Genomic DNA, 12944 nt, shown 5'->3' on the forward strand with positions numbered 1-12944 from the left:
AGCTGGGACTACAGGCACACGCCACCATGCCCAGCTAATTTTTGTATTTTTAGTAGAGACGGGGTTTCACTATGTTGGCCAGGCTGGTCTTGAAATCCTGACCTCGTGATCTGCCCACCTCAGCCTCCCAAAGTGTGGGATTATGGGTGTGAGACACTGCACCCAGCCTGTTTTGGTTTTTTTTTTACTCAAAATTCTATCTTGCCCATAACCTGGTTCATTTTAGGCTTTACTATCCAGGTCCTGGGCCTTGGGATTAATTTGCATTACTTACCATCATGTGTTTTCTGGTGAATCCAGGCTGATCGTGGCAGCAAAAGCACCTCCTAATTGCCTATCAAAGCTTCCTGGCCACCTAAGCTGCCTCCTGCATCTACTGGTTGAGGTGTTTGTATTGGACAAGTCAAGGGTTAACTCCCATACACCTAGGGACTTTGTATTCCCACCTCCTCCCCACCCCTTAGTAGCCATGTAACTATTCCTTTTTTTTTTGAGAGAGAGTCTCGCTCTGTCACCCAAGCTGGAGTGCAGTGGTGCAATCTGGGCTCTCTGCAAGCTCCACCTCCCGGGTTCATGCCATTCTCTTGCCTCAGCCTCCCGAGTAGCTGGGATTACAGGAGTGCACCACCATGCCTGGCTAATTTTTGTATTTTTACTGGAGACGGGGTTTCACCATGTTGGCCAGGCTGGTCTGGAACTCCTGACCTTGTGATCTGCCCGCCTCGGCTTCCTAAAGTGCTGGGATTACAGGCGTGAGCCACTGCGCCCGGCCAATGTAAGTATTTCTTATCGTGTAAAAGCTTATAATATTTTTGGAGTTCTGGCTTTTACCAGTGCTAGAATACCAACTGTTTTATATTCTTTAGGACTGAGTTTGTCAGGTAGAATCACTGTGCCTATGTTTGTTCCAACTTTACAAACAGTCCATGAACTCCCTGTCATTAATACATTAACCAGTGCATTTCCCATTGCTTCCATTTTTCTCTCCATTGGTTTTTAGAAGTATTATAAAACCTATAGCTTTAATGGGCTATGCTTCCTTCTGGTGTCCTAATAAAATAGTTTGTGTCTCTTATAAATTGTTCCACTTGTGTGTCAGTTTTGACTTGTTTAAAAATATTATGTCTAGTTGATTGAACAAATCAAGATTATAAGCAGAGGAGAATAAAAAGGACTTTACTGAAATGTCTTTCCTTATTCCCAAAGTCAAATGTTCTTCCTCTCCTTGAAATGTGTCCCCTTTAGAATCTGTCTTGTGTTTACTTGGCACTTGAATCAAACTTCTTTCTTCTGTGTGTGATAACATTTTCTCCTAATCCCTGCCCCTCCCCCATCCCTTCCCCAATCCCCTGCTCCTAACATTTTTTATGTGGGTCATGACTTGTCTAAGCCTTTCTTTGCAATCCAGACCTAGCTCCACCTATCCTTGGTGGCTGCTGCATTTAGAGCAGCCAGACAGTTTGGGAAGGGAATATCAAGAGAGTCTCTTGGCTTTAAAGAATCAGCTGATAGAATGGTAGCAGGTTTAGTGCTCCATAAGAATTGACTGACCAGCTAAGAGAGCCCTTAGACAAAGTAAATTCTAGGGCCCATCTCAAGATAGTGCTAACTCGTCGCTGCCCATGCTAAAGTTGTCTTTTTCCTTTTCCTAGAAGTTTCAGGCACCTGCAAGAGAGACCTGCGTGGAATGTCAGAAGACAGTCTATCCAATGGAGCGTCTCTTGGCCAACCAGCAGGTGTTTCACATCAGCTGCTTCCGTTGCTCCTATTGCAACAACAAACTCAGGTAAGCCAGCCCAAAACAAGTTGTTTCTCTATAACTGGAACTCTTGAGGGAGTCTTTGGCTTTTAGAGCACTGGTGCTAAAAGCTACTGTGCTAATGATGTTCTGTTGAAGGCTCTTGAATAAAGTAAAAAGCATCATTTAGTGACAAGTCTTTCATACCAAATAATGATGGTATTTGGAACTTCTTGGTATATTGATACGTTAATTTACATGTTAGAACCGAAGCTTAAATAATATGAGTTGCAGGTAAAACCCCCAGTGACCTAATTTAATAGAATGTTTTCCCTTGGTATCATAGAATCACAAAGTTAAGAAATCTCAAGAGGTTACTTGCTTAAGCCCTTACTTGTCTTAACCACCGTATAAATGATAATAATGGCCCCTGGAGAGCATGTCTTTTTGTCTATGTTGCCTCACTTTATTTCTGAGAAAATAGTTACTACATATCATTTCTTCCAAGTAACTCAAAGTGCAAATATAAATGTGACAAATTGGGGAAACATTCCAAATTAACTCATTTTAATCAGAGTCTTACAGAAGGAAGTAACCAAGATGTCACTTTTTCCAGCTTTCCTTCCCAAGCAATCCCTCCTAAAATGCTCTTGAAAGATGTTTTGGCATCTGTGTGACATTTCTAGCTATTAGATAGCTCTAGCTAGACAGCTTCTCCAAACATGGAGCCAAAGTGTACCTCAGTAACTTCCACTCATTAGTTCTTTTTCTGCTCACTCTTAATTTTTTCTCCAAAGCACCTTTTTTTGTTGTTGTTAAGATGGAGTCTCGCCCTGTTGCCCAGGCTGGAGTGCCGTGGAGCCATCTCAGCTCACTGCAATCTCCGCCTCCTGGGTTCAAGCGATTCTCCTGCCTCAGTCTCCCGAGTATGGGCCTACAGGCACGTGCCACCATGCCCAGCTAATTTTTTGTATTTTTAGTAGAGATGAGGTTTCACCATGTTAGCCAGGACGGTCTCAATCCCCTGACCTGCAGATCCACCCACCTCGGCCTCCCAAAGTGCTGGGATTATAGGTGTGAGCCACTGCACCTGGCCTAAAGCACTTTATTTCTTTTGTGGAAATGCTGCCATTTTATACCCCCTTTAAAATTTGTCACTCTTCAGAACGGTTCTTAATTTAAGGGAAAAAACTTTAAAAGGATAAAATTTATTATCCTGCAAGAGACACCAAATCTCCTAAAGGCTTGTCTAGGGCTGACATTAGGGAAAAACTACCTCCTGTCAACTCCTCACTGTTCTTCTATTAATCACAGCTTAGATGTGGTGGCTCACACCTGTAATCCTAGCACTTTGGGAGTGCCCAGGTAGAAGAATCACTTAAGGCCAGGAGTTCAGGACTAGCCTGGGTAACATAGAGAGACCCCATCTGGTTTTTCTTTTTGAGATAGAGTCTCACTCTGTTGCCCAGGCTGGAGTGCAGTGGCGTGATCCTGGCTCACTGCAACCTCTGTCTCCCAGGTTCAGGTGATTATCATGCCTCAGTCTCCTGAGTATCTGGGATTACAGGCATACACCACCACACCCAGCTAATTTTTTTTTTTCCCAGAGATGGAGTCTTGCTCTGTCGCCCAGGCTGGAGTGCAGTGGCGTGGTCTCGGCTCACTGCAACCTCCACCTCCCAGGTTAAAGTGATTCTCCTGCCTCAGCCTCCTGAGTGGTTGGGACTACAGGCGTGCGCCACCTCGCCTGGCTAATTTTTGTACTTTTCATAGAGATGAGGTTTCACCATGTTAGCCACGCTGGTCTTGAACTCCTGACCTCAGGTAATCCACCCTCCTCAGCCTCCCAAAGTGCTGAGATTACAGGCGTGAGCCACCGTGCCTGGCCAATTTTTGTATTTCTTAGTAGAGACCACCATGTTGGTCAGGCTGGTCTCGAACTGCTGATCTCCAGTGACCCACCCACCTCAGCCTCCCAAAGTGCTGGGACCGCACCTGGCCGGAGACCCCATCTCTATGAAAAATTTCGGGAGGCTGAGACTGAGGCTGGAGGATCACTTCAGCCCTGGAGGTCAAGGCTGCAGTGAGCTAGGATCATACCATTACACTCCAGCCTGGGTGACAGAGCAAGACCTCAACTCAAAAAAAAAAAAAAGGCTGGGTGCAGTGGTTCACGCCTGTAATCCCAGCACGCTTGGAGGTCAAGGCCAGAAGATCACTTGAGCCCAGGAGTTCAAGACCAGCCTGGCCAACATGGTGAAACCCCATCTCCATTAAAAAATACAAAAATGACCAGGCCTGGTGGCTCATGCCTGTAATCCCAGCACTTTGGGAGGCCAAGGAGGGCAGATCAAGGGTCAAGAGATCAAGACCATCCTGGCCAACATGGTGAAACCCTGTCTCTACTAAAAATACAAAAATTAGCTGTGCATGGTGGCCCATGCCTGTAGTCCCAGCTACTCGGGAGGCTGAGGCAGGAGAATCGCTTGAACCCAGGAGGCGGAGGTTTCAGTGAGCTGAGATCATGCCACTGCACTCCAGCCTGGCGATGGAGCGAGACTCAAACAAAACAAAACAAAACAATACAAAAATTAGCCAGGCGTGGTGGCACACTCCTGTCATCCCAGCTACTTGGGAGGCTGAGGCAGGAGAATTGCTTAAACTTGGGAAGCAGAGGTTACAGTGAGCCGAGATTGTGACACTGCGCTCCAGCCTGGGCGACAAATCAAGATTCTCTCAAAAAAAAAAAAAAAAAGATAAACTTATATGTATATACACCATTAAGAATAGAGTTAATTCAAACACAAAAGCTTGATGATGGCTACCCAGAAACACTGACTCCAAATGAATGGGGTCAGCATTCCAAAGTGGAGAAAGTTGAAGTTTCACTTACGTAGAAATTTTAGCAAAGATTGTGACATTTTTCATATAAGACCAGTGCATATACCACAGTGATTTGATTGGTTACAGAGTGCTACATTCTAAGGAAGATTATCACTCTGTAAAGGAGGGATAGTGATCGGAGGGGGTCTTATCTCTGGTGCCCTTTGGTCTTCATTATTTATAGTGAAAAGACAGAGTCGCAGCTACATGCTGTGTGACCCAGCTTGCATAGCCACATTCCTCTCAAGGCTCAGAATTAAAGTTTCTATTATTGTTGTTTCTTTTTCTTCTTCTTTTTTGTTTTTTTAACACAGTCTCACTCTGTCACAGTGGTACAGTCTCAGCTCACTGCAACCTCTGCCTCCCGGGTTCAAGTGATTCTCCCACTTCAGCTTCCCAAGTAGCTGGGACTACAGGCACATGCCACCACACCCAGCTTATTTTTTAATTTTTTTGTAGAGATGAGTTCTCACTATGTTGGCCAGGCTGGTCTCAAACTCCTGGGTTCAAGCGATCCTCTCACCCTGGCCTGTCAAAGTGCTGGGATTACAGGCATGAGACACCGCGCCCATTCCATGCTTTGTATTATGATAAGAAAACAAATGTGCTAAAATGGGGTAAGGAATTCCTGGTCACTGAAGTGCTTTTAAAGATCTTTTTCTTACTTAGCATCTTCTGAAAATACTGGAATTGCCAGATTTTAGCCTCCTGGTATAAGTGAGAGTATGAAGATTTGCTAACTTTATGCTCTTTTTCTTTTAATGACAGTCTAGGAACATATGCATCTTTACACGGAAGAATCTATTGTAAGCCTCACTTCAATCAACTCTTTAAATCTAAGGGCAACTATGATGAAGGCTTTGGGCACAGACCACACAAGGATCTATGGGCAAGCAAAAATGAAAACGAAGAGATTTTGGAGAGACCAGCCCAGCTTGCAAATGCAAGGGAGACCTCTCACAGCCCAGGGGTAGAAGATGCCCCTATTGCTAAGGTGGGTGTCCTCGCTGCAAGTATGGAAGCCAAGGCGGCCTCTCAGCAGGAGAAGGAAGACAAGCCAGCTGAAACCAAGAAGCTGAGGATCGCCTGGCCACCCCCCACTGAACTTGGAAGTTCAGGAAGTGCCTTGGAGGAAGGGATCAAAGTGTCAAAGCCCAAATGGCCTCCTGAAGATGAAATCAGCAAGCCCGAAGTTCCTGAGGATGTCGATCTGGATCTGAAGAAGCTAAGACGATCTTCTTCACTGAAGGAAAGAAGCCGCCCATTCACTGTAGCAGCTTCATTTCAAAGCACCTCTGTCAAGAGCCCAAAAACTTTGTCCCCACCTATCAGGAAAGGCTGGAGCATGTCAGAGCAGAGTGAAGAGTTTGTGGGTGGAATAGTTGCAGAAAAGAAACAAGTGGAAAATGCCAAGGCTTCTAAGAAGAATGGGAGTGTGGGAAAAACAACCTGGCAAAACAAGGAATCTAAAGGAGGAGAGACAGGGAAGAGAAGTAAGGAAGGTCATAGTCTGGAGTTGGAGAATGAGAATCTTGTAGAAAATGGTGCAAACTTTGATGAAGATGATAACAGCTTCCTCAAACAACAATCTCCACAAGAACCCAAGTCTCCAAATTGGTCCAGTTTTGTAGACGACACCTTTGCTGAAGAATTCACTACTCAGAGTCAGAAATCCCAGGATGTGGAACTCTGGGAGGGAGAAGTGGTCAAAGAGCTCTCTGTGGAGGAACAGATAAAGAGAAATCGGTATTATGATGAGGATGAGGATGAAGAGTGACAAATTGCAATGATGCTGGGCCTTAAATTCACGTTAGTGTTAGCGAGCCACTGCCCTTTGTCAAAGTGTGATGCACATAAGCAGGTATCCCAGCATGAAATGTAATTTACTTGGAAGTAACTTTGGAAAAGAATTCCTTCTCAAAACCAAAAAAAAACAAACAAACAAACAAAAAAACACACATTCTAAATGCTAGAGATAACTTTACTTAAATTCTTCATTTTAGCAGTGATGATATGCATAAGTGCTGTAAGGCTTAGAACTGGGGAAATATTCCACCGCATAATAGCCCAGATTCTACTATATTCCCAAAAGGCAATATTAAAGTACATAGATGATCAGTAGTATATTGTTACACACTATTTTGGAATTAGAGAATATACAGAAGGAATTTAGGGGCCTAAACATTACAACTGAATGCACTTTAGTATAAAGGGCACAGTTTGTATATTTTTAAATGAATACCAATTTAATTTTTTAGGATTTACCTGTTAAGAGTTTATTTAGTCTTTAAATTTTTTTAGATTAATTTTCTTGCTGTGATATATATAAGAAATTTACTACTTCATGTCCTACTCTCTAAACTATATCCTGAACTCCACGTCGTGAGGTATAATACAACCGAGCACTTTTTGAGGCAATTGAAAAACCAACCTACATTCTTTGGTGCTTGGAGAGATCTATCTCCCAAATAAGCTTTTGTATCTGCCAATGAATTTACTCCAAATGATTGCTTTCTTTTCTGATTGTATCTGTGCTTCTCATAATTTACTGAAAGCTGCAATATTTTAGTAATACCTTTGGGATCACTGTCCCCCATGTTCCATGTTAGAGCAAAGTGAAGAGTTTAAAGGAGGAATAAGAAAGAACTGCCTTACACCATTTGAGCTCAGACCTCTAAGCCCTGTATTTCCCTTTTTTTTTTTTTTTTTTTGAGACGGAGTCTTGCTCTGTCACCCAGGCTGGAGTGCAGTGGCCGGATCTCAGCTCACTGCAACCTCCGCCTCCCGGGTTTACGCCATTCTCCTGCCTCAGCCTCCCAAGTAGCTGGGACTACAGGCGCCCGCCACCTCGCCCGGCTAGTTTTTTTTTGTATTTTTTAGTAGAGACGGGGTTTCACCATATTAGCCAGGATGGTCTCGATCTCCTGACCTCGTGATCCGCCCGTCTCGGCCTCCCAAAGTGCTGGGATTACAGGCTTGAGCCACCGCGCCCAGCCATGATGTCCTCTTTTTGACATACTAATTTTTAAATACTTATTAGCTCTGAAATATATTGATTTTTATCACAGACAGTATTCCCAGGGTGAAATTAAACCAACTATAGGCCTTTTTCTTGGGATGATTTCCTATCTTAAGGTTTGGGGACATTATAAACTTGAGTACATTTGTTGTACACAATTGATATTCCAAATGTATGGATGGGAGGGAGAGGTGTTTTAAGCTGTAGGCTTTTCTTTGTACTGCATTTATTAGAGATTTAGCTTTAATATTTTTTAGAGATGTAAAACATTGTGCTTTCTTAGTCATGCTTAGTCTGAAACATTTTTATTCAATAAAGATTTTAATGAAAATTTGAACTTTTCAATGTTTCTCTTCCATTTTTTTTTACATTATTACTGTCTCTCAGGATCTCAGTTTGGGAAGAAAAAAATGGTACTACTTTTTTTAGTTGAAGAGAAGCGTCATCAATACATCTCACCACTAGATGGTAGTGTTGGGCTGATTTTGGATTTCAGTCCTCCCTAAAGGAAGACAAATTTTTCTGGAAAATTGCAGGCAACTTGGCAAGAGAATTAATGTGTGGATTCAAAATGAGCTATTTTACCAATTTGAAATCCAGTGGTGGTTTTTATTGTTTATAGCATTCAACATTGAATAATTCACCTTACAATTATGCCTAGCATGCTGAATGGATTTCCAAATGTCTCTGCTGAAAACTGAAAATGGACTTGTTTTTTACTTTAGGCAGATGCTTTTTTTTTTTTTTTGAGACATAGTCTTGCTCTGTCGCCCAGGCTGGAGTGCAGTGGCGTGGCGTGATCTTGGCTCACTGCAACCTCCACCTCCCCAGTTCAAGTGATTCTCCTGCCTCAGACCTCCCAAGTAGCTGGGATTACAGACACCTGCCACCACGCCTGGCTAATGCTTGTATTTTCAGTAGACTCGGGGTTTCACCATGTTGGCCAGACTGGTCTCAAATTCCTGACCTTGTGAACCACCCACCTCTGCTTTCCAAAGTGCTGGGATTACAGGAGTAAGCCATTGTGTCTGGTGCTTCCCCCCCCCCCGCCTTTGTTTAAAATCGATGTTCACACCAAGTGGGCAGATGCATTTTTGACTGATTGATATCCTTGCCTGTAGAGGCAACTGCCCCAATTGTTAAGGCTTTTTTTTTTTTTAATTGGTAGTGTTGAAACGTGGATTTCCTTGGAGAGTAAGGCATGCTTTTTGAGTCATTTGTTACATTTTCCAGGATCCCTGTGTCTTCTAGAGTCTTGCCTGGTTTTCTGAGTGGTTGGTAGGATACTGCTTTCTGCTCTTGCCCCCACCAAGTCATTTAAAGATCCATGTTCAGACCAGGCGCAGTGGCTCATGCCTGTAATCCCAGCACTTTGCGAGGCCGAGGCGGGCGGATCATCTGAGGTCAGGAGTTGGAGACCAGCCTGGCCAACATGGAGAAAACCCATCTCTACTAAAAATGCAAAATTAGCCAGGCGTGGTGGCACATGCCTGTAATCCAAGCTACTCTGGAGGCTGAGGCAGGAGAATCGCTTGAACCTGGGAGCAGGAGGTTGCGGTGAGCCAAGATCACAGCATTGCACTCCAGCCTGGGCAACAAGAGCGAAATTCCATCTCAAAAAAAAAAAAAATCCATGATCATTGAACAATTAATCCAAAAGCTCCTACTGATATAAAATATCCAATCCTGGCTTGAACTTCTGTGACTTGCATTTTACTCTAATCCATCCACATAGTACTCACATTATGCACTGACTTTATACAAAAAAGTCTAAGTACCTGTGGATATCAGTTGAGTGTGCCACCACTTGGGGACTGAGATTACCCTCAGAAGAACTATTTTTGGCCGGGTGTGGTGGCTCTCAGCACTTTGGGAGGCCAAGGTAGGTGGATCACAAGGTCAGGAGTTCAAGACCAGCCTGGCCAGCATGGTGAAATCCCATCTCTACTAAAAATACAAAAATTAGCTGGGCATGATGGTACGTGCCTGTGGTCCCAGGTACTCAGGAGGCTAAGGCAGGAGAGTCGCTTGAACCCAGGACATGGAGGCTGCAATGAGCCGATATTGCACCACTGTATTCCAGCCTGGACAACAGAGTGAGACTCCATCTATAAAAAACTTTTCTATGCCTTTCAAGGGCTAAGATATAGACATATCATGAGTACACAGAGTAGGAACAAGGAATAGCTCCAGAGTCAATATAAAGAAAGGATGTCTTAGTCAAAAGAATGACCAGATAACACCAAACATTCTTAGAAAACAAAAGCAGCCAAACAGAAAAAGCATTAATCATTTGTTCTTTTAGCTCTCTAAATGAAGGCTACCTTGTTTGGACCTGGTATATCACTGGTGACTATAGGGTGATGAGAGCTTTTCTGTTGGTAAGGCAGAAGAAGGGGCTAGCTTGGGACTTGAGATGGTTAAGGAGGCTCTGCTCATGACTGCTACAAGGCCAGCTTGGTTCCAGTGACTTGCTGGATCACTCTTGGCCAAGGTGAAAGCAAATTTGCTTTGCATTAAACATATCATTAGCAATGTTTCCCAACAGCCAAGAAACTGGGAATTGGTACATGCTCATTTTTCTGGGGATAGAATCATGAATAGGGGCCAGGCACAATGGCTCATGCCTGTAATCCCAGCACTTTGCAAGGCCGAGGTGGGCGGATCACCTGAGGTCAGGAGTTGGAGACCAGCCTGGCCAACATGGCGAAACCCCATCTCTACTAAAAATACAAAATTAGCTGGATGTAGTGGAGTGCACCTGTAATCCCAGCTACTTGGGAGGTTGAGGCAGGAGAATTGCTTGAACCCAGGAGGCGGAGGTTGCAGTGAGCTGAGATTGCGCCACTGCACTCCAGCCTGGGTGACAGAGCAAGACTCCAGCTCAAAAAAAAAAAAAAAGAATCATGAATAGGGTGTCAGACCAAGATCATTGTGTACAGGTGGTTCCTGCATGCTAAGTTAGTATGTCCTCTATTCCTTGAGATGCTGATTGAAAATTCCATGGGGCTGGGTTTATTTTATTACTTCCTTTTACAATATATCTTTTTTTTTTTTTTTTTTTTTGAGATGGAGTCTCCATTTGTTGCCCAGGCTGGAGAGCAGTGGCACAATCTCGGGTCACTGCAACCTCCGTCTCCTGGGTTCAGGTGATTTTCCTGCCTTAGCCTCCCGAGTAGCTGAGACTACAGGCACCTGCCACCACACCCAGCTAATTTTTGTATTTTTGTACAGGTGGGTTTTTGCCATATTGGCCAGGCTGGTCTTGAACTCCTGACCTCAGGTGATCTGCCTGCCTCAGTCTCCCAAAATGCTGGGATTACAGGCATGAGCCACGGTGCCCAGCCCTTTAAAACTGTATCTTAATATAGTGTAGTTACCATGAAGCTATTGCTGGGTTTGGATGCAAGTGGCTTCAGGCAGTGGTTCACAGAACAGCAGCAGTGGCATCACCTACGAGTTTGTTAGAAATGGGAAATGCAAATTCATAGATCCTACCCCCAAACTCCTGAAAGCAGAATCTCTCTGGATGGGGTCCAGGAACTTAAAGAAACTCTCCTTGTGCGACGTGACTAATATCTGAGCTGATGCTAAAATTTCAGAGGCACTGAACTAAAATGAAGCAAACCAGCCGAGCTCGGTGGCTCACACCTGTAATCCCAGCACTTTGGGAGGCCCAGGCAGGTGGATCACCTGAGGTCAGGAGTTTAAGACCAGCCTGGCCAACATGGTGGAACCTCGTCTCTAATAAAAATACAAAAATTAGGCCAGGCCCAGTGGCTCACACCTGTAAACCCAGCACTTTGGGAGGCTGAGGCGGGCGGATTATGAGGTCAGGAGATCGAGACCATCCTGGCTAACAGGGTGAAACCCCGTCTCTACTAAAAATACAAAAAATTAGCCGGCCGTGGTGGCGGGCGCCTGTAGTCCCAGCTACTCGGGAGGCTGAGGCAGGAGAATGGCGTGAACCCGGGAGGCGGAGCTTACAGTGAGCTGCGATCGCACCACTGCTCTCCAGCCTGGGCAACAGAGTGAGACTCCGTCTCAAAAAAAAAAAAAAGAAAAGAAAAATTTCAGCCGGGTGCTTTGGCTCAAGCCTGTAATTTTAGCCCTTTGGGACGCCTAGGCGGGTGGATCACTTGAGATCAGGGGTTCCATGGCCAACATGGCGAAACACCATCTCTACTAAAAATACAAAAATTAGCCAGGCGTGGTGGCGCCTGCCTGTAATCCTAGCTACTCAGGAGGCTGAGGGGAGAGAATCGCTTGAACCCAGGAGACTGAGGCTGCGGTGAGTCGAGATCCCGCCACTGCACTCCAATCTGGGCTACAGACCGAGACTCCGTTTCAAAAAAAAAACAAACTTTAGGCTGGGCGGAGTGGCTCACGCCTGTAGTCCCAGCACTTTGCGAGTGTGAGAAATGGGAAAGTTCTTCTTTGAAGATTATAAAAAGTCACAATTTCTTACTATAAGATTGCTACCCACTGTGTGTGTGTGTGTGTGTGTGTGTGTGTGTGTGTGTTTTCCAAATCAGCTGTCCTAGCTTGCTCCGGCATGCCTGGACAGAACTAGACAAGCCCCAGCCTATAGTGCATGCCATTCCTTATTTGGAGATGCTTCCTTAAAGATCCCTGGGCAACTTCCTTTTCTTTCTTTGTTCTGTTCCCCTTACCCAATTAAAAAAGTTATAAACTAATAGCCAATCAGGTAAAGTGTAAAATGTGAGGTCCTATTCAGCCAATGGAAAATGGACACAGCAGTAGGGTAGATGCGTCAGATTATAAATAACTCTGTCTCCTTTGTTTTGTGTGTTCTCGTGGCTGGACAGCTTTTGAGTAGCACCCTTTCTGCAGAAAGTAAAGCTTGCCTTGCTGAAAGGTCATTTGTTCCTGCGTTTTTGTTTGTTTGTTTGTTTGTTTGGGGGTTTTTTTTTGCGACACCAAAAACTTCATCCCAACAGGGATGCTGAGACAGGCGGATCACTTGAGGTCAGGAGTTCGAGACGAGCCTGGCCAACATGGTGAAACCCCAGGCTCTATCAAAAAATGCACAAATTAGTCGGGTATGGTGGCACGTGTCTGTAGTCCCAGCTACTCGGGAGGCTGAGAAGGGAGGATCTCTTGAACCCAGAGGCAGAGGTTGCAGTGAGCAGAAATGGCACCACTGAACTCCAGCCTGGGTGTGATACTGACTCCTTCACACAAAAAAATATGCAAACAGGCCGGGCGCGGTGGCTCAAGCCTGTAATCCCAGCACTTTGGGAGGCTGAGACGGGCAGATCACGAGGTCAGGAGATCGAGACC

The 12944-nt window shown here is 44.7% G+C and overlaps 1 protein-coding gene across 1 annotated transcript in view; it reads left to right on the top strand.

Moving 5' to 3' along the window:
• LIMA1 (LIM domain and actin binding 1) overlaps window positions 1–6544 on the top strand; it is a 104686-nt gene extending 98142 nt beyond the window's left edge. The window contains exons 9-10 of the mRNA XM_011936287.1: window positions 1653–1786; window positions 5390–6544. Coding sequence (XP_011791677.1) covers window positions 1653–1786; window positions 5390–6398 — 1143 coding nt within the window. The 3' untranslated portion in view covers window positions 6399–6544. The remainder of the gene's footprint in view (window positions 1–1652; window positions 1787–5389) is intronic.
• The last annotated feature ends 6400 nt before the right edge of the window (window positions 6545–12944 follow it).

The sequence above is a fragment of the Colobus angolensis genome, unplaced genomic scaffold (assembly GCF_000951035.1).
Source record: "Colobus angolensis palliatus isolate OR3802 unplaced genomic scaffold, Cang.pa_1.0 Scaffold151, whole genome shotgun sequence".
NCBI lineage: Eukaryota > Metazoa > Chordata > Mammalia > Primates > Cercopithecidae > Colobus > Colobus angolensis.